General features: G+C 31.8%; 1 protein-coding gene across 2 annotated transcripts in view; it reads left to right on the forward strand.

Moving 5' to 3' along the window:
• Positions 1-10,304: 10,304 nt before the first annotated feature.
• Positions 10,305-21,334, forward strand: part of LOC126834901 (E3 ubiquitin-protein ligase MYCBP2) — a 170,679-nt gene continuing 159,649 nt past the window's right edge. Inside the window, exons 1-24 of one of the 2 annotated variants that reach the window (XM_050567113.1) lie at positions 10,305-10,607; positions 10,710-10,767; positions 10,838-11,047; positions 11,113-11,266; positions 11,336-11,523; positions 11,736-11,871; positions 11,936-12,108; positions 12,179-12,352; positions 12,437-12,652; positions 12,718-13,084; positions 13,159-13,317; positions 13,389-13,617; positions 13,761-13,933; positions 14,509-14,640; positions 14,713-14,918; positions 14,988-15,171; positions 15,763-15,904; positions 16,026-16,315; positions 16,396-16,523; positions 16,640-16,780; positions 16,851-16,942; positions 17,071-17,251; positions 19,688-19,913; positions 20,118-20,255. In XM_050567113.1, the coding sequence (XP_050423070.1) occupies positions 10,537-10,607; positions 10,710-10,767; positions 10,838-11,047; positions 11,113-11,266; positions 11,336-11,523; positions 11,736-11,871; positions 11,936-12,108; positions 12,179-12,352; positions 12,437-12,652; positions 12,718-13,084; positions 13,159-13,317; positions 13,389-13,617; positions 13,761-13,933; positions 14,509-14,640; positions 14,713-14,918; positions 14,988-15,171; positions 15,763-15,904; positions 16,026-16,315; positions 16,396-16,523; positions 16,640-16,780; positions 16,851-16,942; positions 17,071-17,251; positions 19,688-19,913; positions 20,118-20,255 (4,168 nt within the window). In that variant the 5' untranslated portion in view covers positions 10,305-10,536. The remainder of the gene's footprint in view (positions 10,608-10,709; positions 10,768-10,837; positions 11,048-11,112; positions 11,267-11,335; positions 11,524-11,735; positions 11,872-11,935; positions 12,109-12,178; positions 12,353-12,436; positions 12,653-12,717; positions 13,085-13,158; positions 13,318-13,388; positions 13,618-13,760; positions 13,934-14,508; positions 14,641-14,712; positions 14,919-14,987; positions 15,172-15,762; positions 15,905-16,025; positions 16,316-16,395; positions 16,524-16,639; positions 16,781-16,850; positions 16,943-17,070; positions 17,252-19,687; positions 19,914-20,117; positions 20,256-21,334) is intronic. The other variant, XM_050567114.1, reaches the window with a different exon arrangement.

A 21,334-nucleotide genomic window follows, 5' to 3' on the forward strand; every position in this document is an offset into this window, starting at 1 on the left:
TATAGCAACGTTGGTGTCTTTTAGCACTCCCGTCTGTTGCACAATGCAATAATAGTATTGTTGTTTTTCAATTAGAGAGCGAAAACATGTTAAAAGTTAAAACAGTAAATTGGTACATTTTTAAAATTTGCAAAAGGAGTGATGAAATAGTAAAAAAAATAAAAACCCCACAAAAAAATACGGTTTAGCGACAATAAAACTGTTTTAGTAATGTTCAAAATAAACGTCTACTCCTATCCTAACCGAAAGCACCTTATTCGATGACATGTTTGTTTCAGAATTAATGTCTGAAACATATATCCATTACTTCCATTAAGAGTAGGTGGGAAAGAGCTAAAACCTGTGTTTGATATAATATTGCCATATTATTGTGTTTCGTTATTACTTAATTGTCGCAGAAATAATCTTGGGCGCGTGTAACGTTTTATTTATGAATTAAAAACAATCGAATCTGTGTTCACGAGTACATGGACACCATTCGACCAAACAACACCTTAACAGAACAATTCAATTACTCCAAGGCAATGCGAGACGATTTAGCACTTGGTTATTATGTCGTTTGTAAAAGCAATAATCCTCGCCAAGTAAAAAGTTGTGTAGGTACTTACTACGGTTTCCTTACAAAATAAAAGTACCTACTTAAGTAAATAATATTTCAAAAATACAATTTTTTTTTCACGTCCGTCAAATAAATGTTATGCAAATCGAAAAATGAAAAACAAGTTTAGTCGGCTTATGCATTTCATGTATTATATTTAATAATATGTATGTATAATGTATAATATAATATATTTTATGACAAACGCATCACACATTTTTTTTTAAAGTACAAGTTAAATGTTTTTAAATGATTTCTTCTATAGTTCGCACATATTGTGATATTCTGTTTTTACAGTCTTGTTGTTTATTAATTGGATTATTACCAATCGGTTCAGTTAAGTAGTAGACGTTCAACGGTAGACAACTCGCCAAACTATTTCTGCAATTATAATTGAAAGTCTTTCTTTTTAGAATACAGTAAAAAATAAAATGTCCATAGGTACTACACTTTCTTTTAATGTAAAGTCTAATTATTACTAATAGACACAATTTGTTACTTATTATTATGGGTTTTAAAAGTGACATTTTGGGTAATGAGTATGTTGGGACATAAACTTATATAACCATTTGTATCACATAACTTGCTGACTACAGATTACAGCTATTATGATGGTCAATGACTATAATTATTTCTAAAAAAACTGGACAATTTTGTTTTAAATAAAAGAACAACTAACTTGTATCTTATTTGTACCATTTTATCTCAGCAAAGTATAAATAAATCTCCTAAGATTCGTTACTTCCGAGCAGTTCTACTTTTAATTAAATCGTTAAAAAAAAAAATACAATTTTTTGTAAAATATTTTCCTTTCACTTCTCATTAAAATACCTATTGATAGTATAGGTAAAAATATTTATTTTATACAATAAGATGTTTGTATATCTGTACACGAGGATGTTTTATCAACATATTATTATTACTGTGATATATTATATTAATGGATATTTTGACCGGTAACAATTTTCACGGTTGTTTGTAAAAAATGTCAAAAAAAAAAAAACGATAAAGCATCAACATTTTCATTCTACGCCTATGCATGTAAAATAAGTGTATTCATTAAATACTAGTTATTGAGGCGATAAACAGCAGCGGTTAATGGTTTTTTTTAGTATGTTAAAATGATTACATTCGATTGATGGGAAAAAAGTGAAAATTCTACACTCTATAGTATAGCCACTAACCCGTTCGTTTCTCCGCAATAATACAGAATACCAACTTATTATCGTATTTTTTTTTTATTATTCACAAATTAAATGTATTTTACATATTTCATCTGACATTAGATATTTTAGAACGTATCAACTATACGTTTTTTTATTGGACCCAATAATAATATACGGACCCGATAGCGATTTCTTTGTTATATTATTTGAGCCGATTTCGGATTTTCCGCGGAAACCATCATATGTGACGAGAAAAGCAAAAGAGGACCCCTTTCCAAAATCGTACCAATTTTTAGTTATTAATTTGGTTTTCCATAATTGACTTAGTGCTATTTTATGAATCTCGATTGGATTCTGGACAATTTTCGATACCTGGTACATCTTTGAAGCTAAAAACAGTTTGTAGTCGGCCGACAACAGGTCGCTTTTGCCGAGATCGATTTATATACCGATTGCGGCAAATGTTCGATTCGATTTTATGTTTTGCCCTAAATCCTAAGCCTGTGGACTCCGAGGTATAATTTTTGTCACTTAATAATCGATATTTTTTACCTTAAGGTTGTTGACGACGGTATGAAGTTGTCTGTTTCGTGGGATTTACTGTTTAGTAATTGCTAAATCTATAGTCGTGGCTGTGGTGTCGACGTAGGCAATGCGAGTAGCTCATTTGTGTGTGTGTGTATAAACAACGTGTATTCGTTAGTTAAAGAGGCGCACGTGTCTGTCCGAAGACAAGACGGTAAATCGTATAGGTGTGCCGCGGTTCTTGCGCGAAGATGAAGATGATGCCGAGCTCGATTTAACCAATGTTCAATTACATATTACAAATAACCGTCGTGTGTTGCGACAGAGATTTTTTTTTTTTGTATATTTTGATTGTACGAACAAATTTTGGGTTTTTCCTAGTGTGTGTGTTTTTTTTAATCCTCCATGATATCATAACGGTATATACTCGATGACTGCCCGGACACGTGCCCCGTGAGAAATCCGCACGTGGACGCCCATCTCGCCGGCAAACCATAATAACACATTTATTACAATATACACGGCGGGTAAAGATGAAAAAAATTAAAATAGGTACCCAAGAACCCAAAACCAAACAGACGACCGTAAGTCACGTCGTCGGTGCTGTTTCTCGACCGCACCGCGTCATGCACAAGTATAATGTACCAGCCGACATATTATTATAAGTATAAAATACATATGTATATATGTATAAAAAATTACACTCGATTGATGCACCGCGGCCGTTGACGGTGGCACGCATCGTAGTGTAAAGCCGCAACGATATAATGGTTATTATTCAACCGCGGCCTTCCAAAATCGGACTCTCAAGTTCAACATACTGCACAATAATAATGAAAAAAAAAAAAAAAATAACATATTATTCCACCGAACAATGTACATATGCAACGATGCCGGGCGTTGCGATTTCAATAGGCCTACAAATTGCCGCCGCCGCCGACGATTTATAAAGAAGCGACTTGATGAAGTGCAGTGGAAACATATTGGCGGTCGACCCCAAGTCACCTATGCCATAAAAAGCCGGTGGTATACGCGGGCTTAGCGTACCACCTGCCAGACGAACGGTTAATTTCTTGCGTTTTGGTCCTGTATAGAGGTATTGTAGCAGCTTGTATACTTGTGTAATAGAAATACCGCCCGTATGCTTGTAGTGCTGCGCTTGATATCACTCTGTGTATGGGTACTGTTCGATTCAGTATAAAATCATACCTAAAGACTATTCAAAAAGAAAAAAAAAATGTATTGCTAAGCCTCGGTTAAAAAAAAAAAACAGTAAAAACTGACTTTTACTAAATTTTACTGTTCAAATATTTTATCACAGTCATTTGAAAGCGTTGAAAAAATATGTTCGTTGCTGTACGGGGCGTAAATGTACTTTAGGTACGGCACTTAGGTGAGCGGTGACCAGACATTTCTTCTGTTATTTAATTATAAAAAAAAATGTTCAGATGTGTTTTTATCCATGTACCCACCAAATCAACACATATAAATTATAATGTAGCACATATCTCATGTATGTATATGTCATTATATAAGTTTCTCTATTGCTGTTGAACATGTTTTATAGTCGAACAAATTTTTTCCTATACAAATGCGATTCTAAAATATTATGATGATGTGTTGGAAAATACCCACTTTTTTTATCCGTCTGTTGTATCAAAGTTGTGACTACTGGCATTAAGTATTTATTATAATATACATATACTCAATGCTCCTGGTTTCGTTTGAAACACTTGTACAATATTTTTCTTAGCCGAAATTTCTATTAAACTTTTCTCGTACGCTAAGAGGAATGAGTTATTAGTGGATTTTGATGTAGGGCTTTACTAAGCCACGGCTATTGTATGTATCAAGAACGTCTCCATCAAAGATGGTTTTTTGAAGCTTATTAACTTATTCATTCACAAGATACATAATCCACGTGTATGACGCCGACCGTATGAATAAACCTAATCTGCCAAGTGTCTAATAATATGTAAATATATAGTGGAGAAAAGACATATTTTAATATCATTGTCAAATCTTATTACTTCTCAAGACTGCATCGGAGCGAAAATCCGTTTTAATCGTGTAAATCATGCAATTACAACGTTTAAATCAATATTATGTAAAATAAGCGAGTTTTTTTTCTTTTTACAAGCGTGACGTCTTGTTGGCGTTTCCAAGTACTCCGATGAGCTACCTGGAGAATATATTACTAGCCGGGTTGTCAACTTACAAGGAAACCATAACGGTTGCACGATGTCGGGATCGCCGTAATAACGTTTAATAATTATTATTATTCATAAGATGGTAATAATAATAATTATAATAAGTTATATTATATAGAATTCAGTATCACACAACGGCTGACGTTGTAAGGTGAAAATGCGCCTACTATATTATGGTCGTCTCCGAATGAGTTGTATTATAATAAATAAATTTGCTTTTTACACAACAACACGCTTTTGTGTTAACGATAAACCTGTTATTCTATTATGTTTTCCGTGAGTTTTCGCACAGGCCAAGTTGGTAATATACCTACAGCTGGGAATTGGTCGAATTTATGTATTTTCGGTCAACAGCTACACTCGAGTTGCACAATGCAAATTAAAAAAATATATATATATATATTTACAGCCGTAACCTACAATGGAATTCGTATGTTTTTTTAAAAATATACATAAATCGTACCTGGGATGTTTACAACAATCACACGCCTACTCGATTGCATTATTTTACCATATTATACCTGCTCTCCTGCGTACGAATAACGGCCGCTATAATATGGAAATCAAATTTATAACACCTGACGTAACGCGGCTTAAAGTGATTATTTTTTATTTTATTATTGTGTTTATGCCGTACGAATAATAAAATTACGGAATGCTCTTCGGTATGATATCTGAAATATTATGTATTACAGTACCTAGACATTCCGATGAATTAGTACAAAAAATGAAAAACACTTTTGATCTTATATTGGTTAACGGTTAATGTGTTATTTAACGATAATCGGTAATATAGAAAAACATTTACAGACCGTAATATTCACACAGCGTGACCAACAAAATGCATTGCGAAAATATTATAATATTATGGGAGTCAAGTGTCAATCGAAATTGGCTGGGCTGTTACACACCCATAGAGCATTTCAACCTGACCATTGCTCGTGAAATGTGGATCATAATATTATTATTGAGGTTATAAATAATAATAAAAACGAACGACATTGGTACAAACCCGTACCGACGTAAGTAAGAAATATTAAAACATGAATATATTACAAACGATGTCAATATTATTCAATATCAGTGTATCGATGGCCTCGTTTAAAAAAAAAAAAAAAAGTGAAATCTATGATGGCGTTATATGCACGCGATTCGACAAACAAAAAAACACAATCGTACCTATGTATCAAAATTGAGAAATTTTGACAATAGTGAGAAATTATTTTCAAAGGGAACTCGCCGGTTTACGGTTCTGACATAATACTATTACCCATCACTGCCACCGCAGTAGGAGTTGGCTGTTGGACGTGTGATGTTTTTGTTTTGACTGTCGAACGTGCAGGTCAATAATACCTATTGGTGAGGTCGTGCCCGCCGGTCATTCGATGGGGTCTCTTCATTATTACCGGCGTTAGCCATAATATAATATAAGTGTATAAACGCACGACCAGCTCATCGTCAAACCCATTATCAATTGTAATGTCTCATAACGTATTAAGGGCCGTTAAACAGTAATAGTAATTATCGTTTTAATGAAGACGCATATTGCAATTGCATAGGTCTAGTAAAAAACTGGGCGAATAAAAATGTTTTCACGTAGAATTCACTCTGGGCATAAACACTGCGGAGGCGCTATTAAAAAAAAAAAACTATAGTCGGTTAACATTATCAACTTATAACTTTACTAATTATATTTAACATATTGTTATGTTTTTATATCTTTATTATAAATCATTATCATGTATATCTACTTTCGTTTATGTTGTTAACGTCTTCTTAATGTCCATCCTTGATTATAGTTTTTTTCCCTATTTAGACTTAGTGGATAGTTAAATTGACTAAATTAAAAATTAATATTGTTAATTTAGTGTTATTTGTATAGGTACGCGATGAGTTGTTTGGTAAAAGCTTTTTATACAGGTATAGTCATTAATCATTGTAAAATATATTGAATGATTATATTAAATTATTATGTGGCGAATTACTAATAATTATAAATTGTTAATATCGAGTTGTGATAATATGTTAAATCAAAATAATTAAAATTAATATATATATATATATTCGAAAATCGATAATAAGCACTAATAAAAAGTTAATACTGAAGCGTTTGCAATGAAAGTCTTTTTACTACACTCTCAACATATACCAATATAAGTACTTTTAAACCAGCAATTGACCGTGACCGTAACCTTTCGGACTTTCTAAATTTACCTTTATTTTTTTGGCTATGCCTATGCCATATTAACACTTTTACTTAATAATAATAATTACTATTATATTTATAAAATAAAACTACCTACAATTTAAGAATTGCGAGTCATCCGAATTGGTCATTTTTATCTCCGTACAAATGAAAATGAACGATTTTTTTAAAAATACTATTTTATCATGTTTAAAAAAAAGAAGTAATGCTACAAACAAACACCAAACGGTCGTTAAACGTATTTAAAAAAAACGGTACATTTTTTATAAAATATACATAAGTATTAAAAAAAAAAAAATCGCTTAAGAACAGTCAATTTTTACGTAAAACGAACGAGGAGATAAATTTTGCCCATTAAACGAGTTTCGCGAATTTTTTACACAACAATATAATTTTATAATAAATGTTATATTAAATCAATTGCAAACGACAATGACCGTTTTAGCTGTAGTAGTAACAGTAAGACGTCAAAAAGGTTTTTGATAAGTTACTACTTGCAAGCGGCTAAGAACATTATGATAATAGGATGGCGCCTGGAGTTATTTATGGTGTTATCTAATCACACGCGAGAAGTCATTAGTTTTGACCTGAGGAATTTTTACACCCGTCTTTGCCGGATAATTTATTATACTTACATCCATAAACAACCGGATAGATATTCTAATATTTTGTATTTTTTTTTTTTGTTATGGAATAACAGTTATCAAATAATAATAATAGAAGAACGCATTTCTATCGAAGCTAGAATCAGCCGAACACTAGATACAAGTTGAATAATTTAGTTTTTTTTCTACTGTATAGGACTCAAGCTTAATAAAAAAAAAAATACACATCACATCATCAATCGGGCTTAACATGTAGGTACATGGTTTTTCATCGCGTAACAAACTAAATCACCTTCAAGGTATTTATCACTTGTTCGGTTGTTGAAACGTTCATAACATATTTTTTAAGTACACAAAACAAAACACAATACGTCTTGTGAAGTATATAATGTTAAACATGTTTATCTAGTTTATAGAACCAATAAAGTTTTGTACAACCCAAAATAAATATTATTAAATATGAATTATATTAATTATGAATGTTTAAATAAATAATTGAACAAAAAAAAAAGCTTGTTATTATATTATATTAGTATTAGCTATAATTAAACTATTAAAATGAATTTTGTAATGAGTACTAATAACTCATAGGATAGTGTATTTTTGAAAAAAATTGCATATTTTTCTAATTACATTTTAACTAGAAATTTGACCGAAACATTTATTTTTTTTAAATTAAATTTTTAAACAAAACGGATAACATGACACTTTCAGGACATACACATACAGCCATTCACATACTAATATGTGTTTGTAAGTCAAATTTTAAAACAAATTTGAATTTTTTTTAAGCTGAAAATAACATAAACCTATGTTATTATCTACTTTAGAACCGTTTTACAAAAAAAAAATCATACAAAATCTGCGGGCAGATCCGGTAGATTTAGGCTTATCGTCAGATGTTTATTTATTGTAGCTAATTTTATTTTCATTGTCACTAAACGGATCGTTTAATCAAATTCGATATAAAATTCAAGATTTTTAATGTCGGATTCGCATGATTAATTTTTGCAAGCGGACATGTTTATTTTGTTCGAAAACGTTTAGTTTTGATTTATATGTGTAATATGAAATAATGGATCGTAAATGCAAAATTACGCCTACGACTGTTCGTTAAAATATACTTCATTGCTTTTTGCCACGATCACGGGTATAACTACCTGAAATGTAAATGAATGTGAAATCATTACCATTTTGTCCTTAGCATACTGTGTTTTATGTTTGTTACAACAATTTTAACGTTCATATATTATTATGATGGATTACCCGCATATCCTTTTGTGTGTACCTGCCACCTGGCAACGTTTCCAAATTTGTAAAAATTCCATGATGTAATTTTTAAAAATATTATAATAATAAACTATGACATGCATTGTTATCTTTTTTGATACACCCGTGTAACATTGTACATAAGTAAGTTTTTCACATCGATTAATATTTCAAAAATGTATCATGTTTATAAGTTTGGTTTTCGTAAATAATCATAACAAATTGTATTTTGGAAAATAAAGTCACTTGTATCCTATTAAGTTAATATTATAGTTTGTTATGTTAAAATGCAACTTAATATAGCGTCATCGTGACTGCAGCTGTGTTTTTTTTGCAAGTATTGTGTTATAGCTACAACAATAAGTACCTAGTATATTAAGTTATAATAAACTTATTACTTCGTATTAACCAAATTAAATAAACTTAGGATATAATTAAATATAATTATAATAATAGTACATACTCCTTTAGGTTGGTCATGGGTTATACATAAAATGTATGTATCTTTAAAGATACAATGCCATGTTAAAAGGATGTGACACCTCCTATTTATTGACAATTTAGGTTTAGGAATTTTTTTTGTTGCAAAATCTTTAAACTTTAATGTGTAATTATAAGTTTAGTAACTACTAACTAGACCTCTTGTTTTTTTGTAGTTCATTTTTTTTCAGACTATCACAGCATCTTTAACAGCGATTTTAAATATTTTTTTCACCTAAACATAGTTACGCAGAATACGTTTTACTAAGTGTATAGTTGTTTTAGAGCAAAAACACTTATTATGAAATCGAAAGATAACACCATTTTGGAGACAATGTCATATCCGACGTTGAAAATAACAACATCAAAAAAGTTATAGCACAGTTACAAAAGTAAAAAAAAATTGATTTTAAATTTTAAATGCTAATTATTAGGGTTATTAAAAAAAAGGATATGACATTGTCTCCAAAATCTTGTCATCTTTCGTTTTTGCTCTAAAATCATTATGGAACGAGTATGGTAGTACAGAAGTAGGTATGTTTCGACGTTGGAAAATTGGCTGTGTGACGTCCTCTTAAGGGTTAAAATCAATGGTTTTGGTTTTGGGAGCCAACCCTTCGCAACAAAACTCGACCAAGTGACTGACAAGTACTATTCTTTAGTATAGTTATTAAAACTGTAGTATAATCATAGTCATAAGTTTTAAACAGTCATTTTTAAAAATCTCCGCTAACTTAATAGAGTCTAATAGTTATTGCTCTACTGTCAATTGGAATTTTAGAACAGTATAAATAGATTTTTTTTCCATATTTTCTCATCAAAATTGATAAACGCGAAACGAGCAATACGTGCCGCTCTCTACATTAGTAAGCGTCATAAGTCCGGTGCGGGTACCGCGCGGTCGTAGAGAGCACCACCTGTTCCACACATTGATAGTGGAATCACAGAATTATACATCCCATGTAGAACAGCTCGATTGTTCGATACCGTGATAGTGGCCACTATCACGGGACACTATCGATAGTAACCGTTTCAACAGCAGCAGTAGCTATCGATAGTGATGATATTTACCCGCTACTGCGACTGCCGTAGCCGTTGGTCGACAATCGCTATCGTGCACTACTATTATCGACAAACACTATCGCCGTGCAAATATCGCCGGCTCCGTGTGAGTTGTAACCGCGGTACGGACCTGGCTGTATCGATCGAGCGGTGGGCACCCTATAGTCTGTGCTCGGCAGATATCTGTCGGTTGGTTGGTCGACACTGCTATCATTTCCCCTACTTCGCGTCCATTGTTGATAAACACCGATTTTGAATACCGGGAACCCGGGAAATATCAATCGATAAAAATGATCAATTTGATATTTCTCTTTTCGGAATTCATTGTGATCATGTTCATCTGTTACATATTCTATTTGTTGTTCAACCACCACACTGACGCGTAGGATGTCCTGAGTGTGTTTGTCGCGCCATCATGTTGCCCGAAGTGGACGGCATCGAGCAGCTGTACAAGCGATTTTTCCAGGAAGCCCAAGAAATACCCAAGTGAGTGTTTGCTTTTATGAACCGCAAAGTGATCTTACGACGTCGGCCCGTTTTTTTTTTTAAGAAAATATTTTCCCACTAAACCCGTTGTCGACGTTTCAGGAAATTATTGCCCAAGAAAAATGTGCAAAAAACGCAAAAAGGGGCCAAGCTTTACAAGGTAAGATTATTGGTGGTATACATCTATAAAAACGTACATATTGTTGTAACGTAAACATGCGTTTCGACAGCAGGACGGCGGATGGACAATGTATGTATCTGGAAACGCGTCGTCGTTTGCGGTCCTGTCGGCAGCTAGGTACGCCGTGTTCGATAGGTACGCGAAAAAAGCTGACGAAGCCTACTGGATCTCTTCGTCGGCTCCGATATATCTCAACCGGACATTACAGTCAACCGCCAACATTCAGCCCGTATCATCTGCCGAGATATTCATACCTAAAGTCAGTGCGAATACACTTTTAATAGTACGTACCTACTTAACTAATATCGTGGTTCTCACCTACAGGTTGTAGGCATTGGGCTGCGCAGTGTCTTTGAGCTCATCAAAGAGAGCAGAAAAACGGCTCCCGATATAAGTACAAAAGCTCTAACGGCGCTGTTAGATATTATTCAGTACCAAACTCCGGAAGCGCTAAAAGACGAACCGTCCGAAGTCATAGGTGTGTCTAAAATAAAATAAATGTTAACAAACTACAATATGACAATTAAATTATTATTTACATTTTTAGATCCTCTCTATGAGTTGCTGTTGGACATGGCAACTGGGAGATCCGATAACTCAACATATGGTATTAAAGCAGTGGCTTGTTCTTGCCTCATAAGCTTAGTAATTGTTCGGGGAGATACTGGGAAAATATTGAATACACTAGCAACATTACTTATGTGCACACACGATTCTTCTCCTAGAAAAATCATTGTACGTTTTTTTTTATATATCTATAATTTTACTCGTGTAGAAATATATTGGAAATGATGACACAACGTTTATTTATGTTATAAACTAATTTATCTCTAACGGAAAATTACAATCTAGTCCGTAAGAGGTTTTCTCTTGTCAGCGATGTTGTATTAGTATTAAATTAGTAAAAATGTATCACCATCAAATAAATCGCTACTTTTTTTTTTCAGTTGCCTAAAGTATTGATTAATTTGCAAAAATTTGTTCGTGTTCTTACACACGGTGATTACGAAGCACCTGATTGGATGAACTTTGGAATACCAAAGTCATCAGAAATAGTAACGTTGAACTTAAACTACCTGAACAGTATGTTGCATTTACTTGTATTTAAAAAATAATTTATATTGTATAATTATTTAAATTTTATTAGATATCAAGGGAGTTGCATCCGATGGTAATTATTTGTATACATACTCAGACTACGGATTACATAAAATCGGTACAGGATTTGGAGGTACGATTAGCGGCCTGACCTATTTGAAGATGCCACGAACAGCAAATCAACCATTGCATTCAACCGATGTTTCTCTTGGATTCTATCAAGTATATAATTTTTTTTTTATTATGAATTTTGTAACAATGAAATCTAAAATGATCTGTTTGATTTTTATAGAAAGTTCTTTATTTAAGAATGTGCAATATCAATAATCCTAACATTCTAGAAATTGAATTTTTAAACAAAGAAACATTAAAAAAAATTGGACGAGTACAAGTAGACGAATTTCAATCGGAAGATTGTGAGATATTTAGTGATGGTGACTATTTGTGTTTTCTTGTACAATCTGCTGTAAGTGTAAATAGCTATTTATCGTACTTTATTAATTTACAGTCGGTTAAATATTATAATTATGTATTACGACTTTTTCTGTAGAACAATTACGCAGTGAAGTGTGTAGACCCCAGTACGGGAAAACTTGCCAAAGAAGTTCCTTTGATGCTAAGTCGTCGCAACGTACGAATTTATGGTGTCACCGATCTGTGGGATTCCATTACAGCCGAGAGTGCTATTAACAGTGCAACTGATGAAGAAGTTTCTTCCATCGCCAGTCTAAAAGACAGTTTTATCATATCAGTCAAATCCGGAAGAGTAAGTGAAAATAAATTATTTTTTTATTATTTACCATTGTAAGTGTGATTTTCAAACATCAACAGGCAATGCAATGGTCAAGACCTAAAGGTCAGAGTGTTATGAACAGTCACCGCTCTGTATGGTCTGAACTCACTCTGCCTAATCAATGTAAAATTATCAAAGTAGCCTCTGGGCATGACGGTTCACATTGCGTGTTTCTAAGCGATTTGGGATCGGCATACTTTTTGGGTGTAGCGAAACGTGGAGAAGACGGCGAAGAAGATCGTTGCGTAAAACCATCTAAAGTGACCAAACCAAAAAAGATAACCAAAATGGATGGGCATTACATTGTCGACGTAGCCTGCAACCATGGAACGACCGCATTAGTGACTAAGGATGGACTTTTGTACATGTTTGGGAAAGATACTATTTATTGCGATCGGTACACGGGTAAGCACAAATAGTAAAGTTTAATTTGCTATTATATTTTCAAAAAGCTACACGATAAATTCTGAATTTTTCAGGACTAGTAAACGATTTAAAGAACGCCAAAATTGTACAAGTAGCTTTAGGTAAAGCTCATGCTATAGCTTTGAGTGTTAAGGGACATGTGTATAGTTTCGGCATCAACAACAAAGGACAATGTGGACGTGACACGGGCAACGTGCAAGCAAATAAAAACAGTAACAATGATTTCAATTTTCAACTCGACGTTTGAATGTATTATTTTATATATTTTTTTAATTTTCGCTAGATTATCCAAGTATGACCAGTTTAGAATCAGCAGATGAAATGAATTTGAAAAACGATCGGAGTTTCTTCGAAGACGACTGTTTTGATGAAGTACCCAATGAGAATATCTGTAAACCAGGTACACATTTATGGAGAAACGGACCTTGTATGATTTGCACTGTGTGCAGAGAATGTACAGGGTACGGTGTCGGCTGTTTCAGTAGCATACAATCGAATCGCAAACCTGGCCAGTGAGTTTTCATAAAAGAGTGTATATTATGCGTTAAATAAGATTATTGAATTTTTAATTTTCAAGTTTTTATTACATTGTATTTACTTTTAAATTTTGGATCCAATAAATTAAAAAAATTTAACCTGACGTGACATTTTACAGGAAATGTGGTTGTGGTGATGGAGACGCTGGATGTACTGTTTGTGGTTGTTGCCGTATTTGTGCACAACAGACCAAAGAAAAGTCGGAATTCGCTATACTGGGATCTAATGGCATTGGAGATATAGCAGATGGGACTATAATGATGAGAATCGGAATAATGGGTGGTGCTTCAAGTGAGAATTTTTTTTGTATATAAATAAAATACTAAAATAATCGTTCTAAAGTGCCGGTATCTTTTTCTCAGAAATAGGTTTCTTGGAAAATACATATCCTGACTCATGGGATGGTTGGTTAGGTTAGGTTAGGACAACTTAAATAAATTTTTATTGTGAAAGTAGAAAATATTTTGTAGTCTTCTACCATCACAATTTTCAAAAGTGTAATATCATTAAAAAAAAAACATTTAGTTTTTTTTACTATCTTTCCTGAGATGTCAATCTCAGATAAATTTTCTAGATTTTCTTAGCAATAATTTCTTGAACACTTATCATACAAGGTTTAAAAGTATTTTATACATAATATATACTCGAGTTATAGATTTTCTCAGTAATTCTTCCACTAATGGATAAATGAAAAATGTAAATATTATTTTAATGTTGATTCATTCGCTCTACCAAACTAGTTATGTCTTCTTTGTCTGTATGATTACTATCTATTATCTATTATCTATTATATTGTAATAGTGCCTGCTCATTTAAAATTAAAATAAATAATTTTAAATGTTCTCTTGGTTTTTTGTGTATTGAAGATGCTGTCAGCAATCACAGTAGTGATATTGAAAGAGATTCTAATGCGAGATTATCATCGTTGCCCCCGGCACGCATATTTTTGCCGACCGACTGTCCAGTTGTTCAAATAAGCTGTGGTCTTCATCACACGGGTAATAAACTAAATCCATGTTTACACTACAGTTAAACATTAACACATATAAAAAAAAAAAATGTCTCTTTAGTTTTACTACATAGCGATGGCAAAGTAGTTACGTTCGGTAGTAATACAAACGGACAACTCGGGTGTAGCCTGTCGCATAGTAGAAGAGTTCCGACTGAAGTGAAAATACCTCGTTTGAAATGTCCCATAACTTGTGTTTCGGCGGGCAGCAATCATACTGCATTGGTGTCGAAAGACGGCAAACTCTATACTTTTGGGAGTTATTTGGTAAATAGTCTATTGCACATCGAGTCATATTTCAAAACTTTATTATTTATATTTTATGTTCCGTGACAGAAAAATCAACTTGGTCGTATTTGCGAAAGCAACAACGTACCTTTATGTGTTGAAGACATTTATCCGCCACATACAAGACGGGCAAATGTTGTTATGTGCTGTGGCGACCAGACAATTGTAAAAGTTGACGAGGGGCTGATTAACAGTAAAATATTGTCCATTGCTGCCAACAAGGAAACAATTTGTAAGAAATTAATTATTTTATCATTTTATATGATAAAAATAAGACAAAGCTTCATAACAGGTTTTTTTTTAATTGACTCCTTTACTAGAACTTATTTGGTAACATGATTTATGGCACAAAATAAGATTTTTTCTTTATAATTACTTTATGTGGCTGGACCTATGAAAATAAATTTTCTATTATTAACTAGTACAGGTCACTTGAACTATTTTTTCCACATAATTTGAGCTAGTAATTTTAATTTAAAAAAATATTATGTTTATTTATTAACAACAAACAAAATAGTTCAATGAAGATTTTTTTTTATCGTATTGTGATATATAAATTTAGTTGTATTAGAACCAAACCAAATTTAAATATTTTATTTTTCAATAGGCCAATAGAGCTCCTGTTTTCTTTTTTATCCTAATAGAGTAATTTTATTTCTAGGTTTTTCAAGGCAATATTGTACTTGTTAAAAATTTGTTGTGGTACATAATCTACTAATAATAATATTACTTATGCTTTAAATAACAAGCTACTAAACTCTTTACAGTATATTGTTCCATAGCTTATTAACTTTGCTCGTTTTATTGCATGCTTCACAACAAGTGGTGATGACATCAAATAAATGCTTGGCAATTAACAAACAGGATGGTACTTGCAATAGCCATTCAGGGAAAAACCAAGTACAGTTCAATGAAAAGTATAACGGAATTTGGTGTTTTGACATATTGTACAATAATTTATGGCAGTAAGATATTACTAAATACCAGTATTATAATACCGTAGTATATAATTATAAAAAAAAAATAACAATGCAATGGTTCGTCACATTGTCGACTAACTTGTAATTTTTTCCATTTTCTTTTCAGTGTTAACGAAGTCAATGAAAAAGCTGTAGTTACGTGTTATAATGTAAATAACGCAACTAGAAAACCCGATAGTAATTCTTTATTGAGTTACGAATTGGCCTTGCCTCCCACTGCCGGAATTTCATTTTCCCGAGTACAAATATTAGTTAATTTATTAACATGCATGGATATACTCGGCCAGAACTCGTGCATGTTCTCGCTGAGAATTAGTCCATCGCAGAACAACTTGTCAAGTATAAACTCGATAAGTGAATCTAAGAAAGAGTTTTTGCGTGTCAATAGATTTGCGAGTACGTATTTTCAACATAATAGCGTCAAAGAATGGAAAAATTTAGTGATTACTATAATTAATAAATGTGTTTACGATTAGGCTTAGGAGGAGGATGGGGTTATTCTGGTCATTCGGTCGAAGCTATTCGTTTTTCAGTCGATTGCAATGTATTATTGATCGGATTCGGTTTGTTTGGCGGTAGAGGCGAATACACCGCTAGGCTAAAGGTAATTTCTTTCTTGCTTTGTAAATTAATAAAAGCTATTAACATATTAACGGTAGCTCTTGCTTATAAAATTGTTTGTTTACATATCTATGTTATTACAAATATATTTTTGTTTAGTTATACGATATTGGTATGGATGAAAACGATTTAGACGACGACGAGGATGGTGATTTAGTAACGGTAACAGAAGAACTTACTTTTGAATGTGCTCCTAGACAAAGATATCCGGTGATATTTGAAGAGCCCGTTATTCTTTATGTAAATTATTTTGAAAAAGTGCATTTTTAAAAAAAAAAAAATTTTTATGTGTAACATTATAATTTTATAGGCGAATCGTTGGTATGAAGTCAGTGCAAAAATTAATGGCCCGTCAAGTGATTGTGGATCGAGTGGAATGTGCAGTGTAACAAGCGACGAACAGTAAGTTTCTTTATAAAACAATAATTACAATAGTTTATTATTTTAAAAAATACAATAATTTTATTATTATTCATTAATAATATTGATTTTGATTGATAAAACTAATTGTGCATTGTTGTTTTCTTTAGAGTTACTTTTACTTTCAAATCTTCTCGACGATCAAATAACGGAACCGATATTAACGCCGGTCAGATACCTGAAATCCTTTATAGAACAGCCATCCCTGATTCAATATCTCTATCAACCATTCATACGTCAAATAGTGATACTCAGATGTTGAGTGAAGCTTTTTCGAGAAATGTTAACAAGGTATGTTTATATTTTCAATTTCATCTGGTTTTTAACATATATTTATCAATAATAATATAATACGGAGGGCTATAAAAGGTTGACAAATAACCAACTGGAAGTTATTATTCAGAGTGGTAGTATATGGAATTAATTATTATTTTTTTTTTATTATAAATAAGCCTCGACTGAGTCATAACTAGGTACGAAATTAGATAAATTACGATTGATACAGTAAGGTAAGATTATTATAATAAATTACAAAGGTTGGTTATATTCTAATAAATAACATTGTTTTGAAAAATCCAATCATGTTTTTTTTTCTGGTTATGTGTTGGTTGATAGTGTTGACTGCATTAATATTTAGGTGGTTGGTTATTTTCTAAGAACACTATTTTTTTCGAAACCTATTTGTACAAATTACATTTTTCGTTCAACACTATTATCTTGGATAATAATATGTTTGAACAAAAATTACTTAGAATGAGTATTTAGAATTTATTATTGTAAAAATATAAAAGATATTACATAGGGAAGTTACTCATTGGAATTTTGTAATGGTCATATTTTACATGAATTAGAAAAATATATTTTTGAGACGTTTATAATTAGAAGATATTAAAGTATAAAAATATTTCTGTGAAGTAAAAATCATAATAATTAAAACATAAGAAAATATTTTATTGGTGTTGGTATGTGATTATATAATAAATAATAGTCAATCTATATTTTATAAAAGAATATCATTAATTAATGGGAACAGAAAGGGCTATTCATTAAAAAAGCAGAAGTTAGGCAATATTTGTCATAAATTTATCTATGAGTTATTTTAAATGTGCTAACTAAATTAAAGGTAAATGAGTATTAGGTTTTTCTTGTACTACATTTTTTCTTGTTTTAAATTTTTTGTAATTTCTCTTTGAGTTAAGGTGGAAGTTTTGAAAAAATGTACTTTTGTAAAAATTGGAGAGATTTCAAAATGTTTTCTTTATGTGAAGCTTACTACTTTATTTGTGAGGCCTGAAAGGCTGAATTTTTTTTTACTTAGTGTAATTCGATTTATTAGAAAAACTAAAATTATAGACAATTCTATTACAGTTATAAAAAAAAAATTGGCTTTTTAACATTCATTTATTCAAAGATACGTTAAACTTTGTAAAAAAAAAAAATCGAAATCGGTTTTGGTAGACAGCTTAAAAAATGACTTAGTGGTTTTAGTATTTATTTATATACAATTTGCTTCTTTCCGTTCTCATTAAAATTCAAAAGCAATGCATTTTAAAACCGTGGTTGCATATATTAATAGTTAAATTATAACTTTTCAACGCTCCGCTAATTTGGATTTATAACTTACTCTTCAGATTTCGCTACGTTCAATCTAATTTACTAATTATTACCCAAAAGTTTACTGAGCTTATTTATGTGTGGGTATGTAGCAGAGTATAATATATGAGTGTATTATTATTAAATGTAAATTGGAGGGAACATTTTGGTAACAAATTAAAACAGTCAGTCGAGGTCAGTGGTCGTTAGGTACACGTCAAATCAAAAAGTTATCAAACTAAGTAATTAGGTAGTGAAAACGTTGAATTATAACGGTACCTACCTACACTACAAAATTTAAGATTAAAAATTTAAGCTTAATGCTAAGTTTTATTGTATAATATAAAAATTGCCTATACAAGTGCTAGTGCCTCTACTTAAATGTTTTTTGGCTTTGTACGATTTCTCTTTGGTAAACGACTTTAAAGCACTTAAATAAATTTCTTGTTTTGTTTTAGGTAAATAGTATTGTGTAACGGTGTATAGAACGTTTAACGCCTGTTGGACAGAGCGATAGGTAGTACAAAAAAAAAAATAGACGTTAATAATAAATGAATATCGTATAACAGGGAAAAGAACTTTAGGAAAGAAATCCTGGGGGAATCGTCGTGTACTGCCACGTGTCTTAGTGTGGTCTTCACTTCCGGTCATTTGAAAGGAGTGGATAAGGTTTTATGTCCATTTCGGCGTGTGCGAGAAATGGCGATTTTCATTGTTTTCGAAAAATAAAATTTAAAAAACATCAGTAAACTTTGTATTTATCGCCAACAGATTCCTGTTCAGCAACAGCAATGAGTAGATTAAAGAGAGGAAAAAAAAACAAACGTGTATATAAACACACATCAGATAAACATTTTTTTTTTAACGGACACGGATCGTGAACTCGCTAGTAATTACTATACTTGTTAATGGATTTTTTTTTTTTTAGGCTCTTATAGACTGTAGGTTTTAACGGGATTAATAAGTGTATATATATTTAAACAATACGATATAATATTGTGTTAATTGTATTGTATCTGGCAGTATTACCAGGTGTTGTGATTAAATGTTCTCGAGTCAAAAATCGTTGTCGTTAAACGACCGCGATTGGCAAATTTGGCTTATTTTTCACGATGGTTTTTTTTTGTCTTACAGGAATGCTTCAAGTCTCTTATAATGCTACTCCGGTGGGCCTGGTCGTCAATTATGGATATCGCGGAAAACATGTGTATGCCGTTCACCCAACAGAAGTTCTATACCGACATGACATTGACGGATACGAGCACGACGGCCGTCTGCCAACTCAAACTGTTGATGTACATAAGTCAATCGTGCTTTCATCTGCTCCAATCGTACATATACGAAGTGTATCCGGATCAAGGTAAAATGTATTATTTACAGACGCCAAAGTTACCGGAAACAGCGCGCACCTATTGTGTACGCCATTTTCGGTTTTTTGTATTCGCTCTCAATGTTTTATTTTTCCCGGCAATTTGTACGTCACCTTTATATGCCGCCGGCCACGTTTTGACATGTTGTGTGGGATTTTTCAAATTAGAACGTCTTTTATCTGTGCTCGATTTAGTTGACAAAATCAAACTCGCCGAAACGGAAGGTCTGGCCAAAAGCGTCATCGAAGTCCGTCAAGTGCTCCAACACATTCTGTCGGATCCCCGTGCCAAAGACCTCTTGAGTTATGATCGGATATTCGTACAAAACAAAGGTAAAAAAAAATTTTTTTTTTTTTAAACTCGCATTTTTCTCAAAGAAGAAAAAAATAATTGTTTATCATTAAGTATTTAAAGTTAAAAACTCTTTAGCATTCGAAAAAGTTTAAGAAAGTATTTAAAATTTTAATTTTAGATTAATAAAATATGATAATTGCAAATATTAAACATCTCTCGTTTTATAAATAAATTATCGCAACTAAAAAATATCAATATAGTTATACCTGTATTATATGTAATTTATTATACTTAAGATGCATCAAAACTGTACGGCCTTTTAATTTTAAAAAGTACCTAATGGATCAAGAAAAGTTAAAAAAGTTAATTAATTTTATTTGCTTATTTTAAACTAAACGTTAGTTATTTCACATTTCTGTATATTTTTCATTGGCTACATTTTTATCGAATATTTCGTAAAACTATAAAAACAAAAATGAAAGTATTCTAAGTATTTTTAATATTGCACTTTTCTTGGGACCTTTAAAATAACTACGGTTTATGATGATTGATTCACTAAAATAACATTTCCATCAGTTTATTAAAGTCACGAATTGGCTCATGTCGATATTAAACTACAAAGTTAAAAAAATTATTGAAATTAATAAATAAAATTACTTATAAACATTATATTATTTGCCATAAAGTTGTTACATAAGGTTATGTTTTAACGACTAAATCGAATTTACGTTGGATCATTATGGTTTTATTTTTTACTCTAAATTACATAATAAATTACGTCCAATCTACTATACTTGCAATCGCGAACAGTGGATACGTTTTACTTAGAAAAATATAAGAATTTTTTTATTTATATTATTGAAACTTTGAACGACAAAATTAAAAAAAAATACTCGAGAAGGTAGAGATTAGTTGGTTGAACAGTCATTTTGTTTTTCAAGGCGTTCTGTGTATGCAAAATAGGTACTGCAGTGTGTTGAATACAAACCGTTTTGAAAACTAACAAGTGTGCATAGTATATTGTATACTGTTTATTTTGATATTCCACTGGCAAGTTTGATTAATTGGTTAACGTTCAAATGGATTAACACCGTTTCAAAAGAAACACAATGCCAAA

This window comes from Adelges cooleyi, unplaced genomic scaffold, assembly GCF_023614345.1.
Source record: "Adelges cooleyi isolate 19-005CV unplaced genomic scaffold, UGA_ACOO_1.1 ACOO_flye_CR_arks_rails_tigmint_CR_PRNA_21, whole genome shotgun sequence".
In the NCBI taxonomy this organism is placed as follows: Eukaryota; Metazoa; Arthropoda; class Insecta; order Hemiptera; family Adelgidae; genus Adelges; species Adelges cooleyi.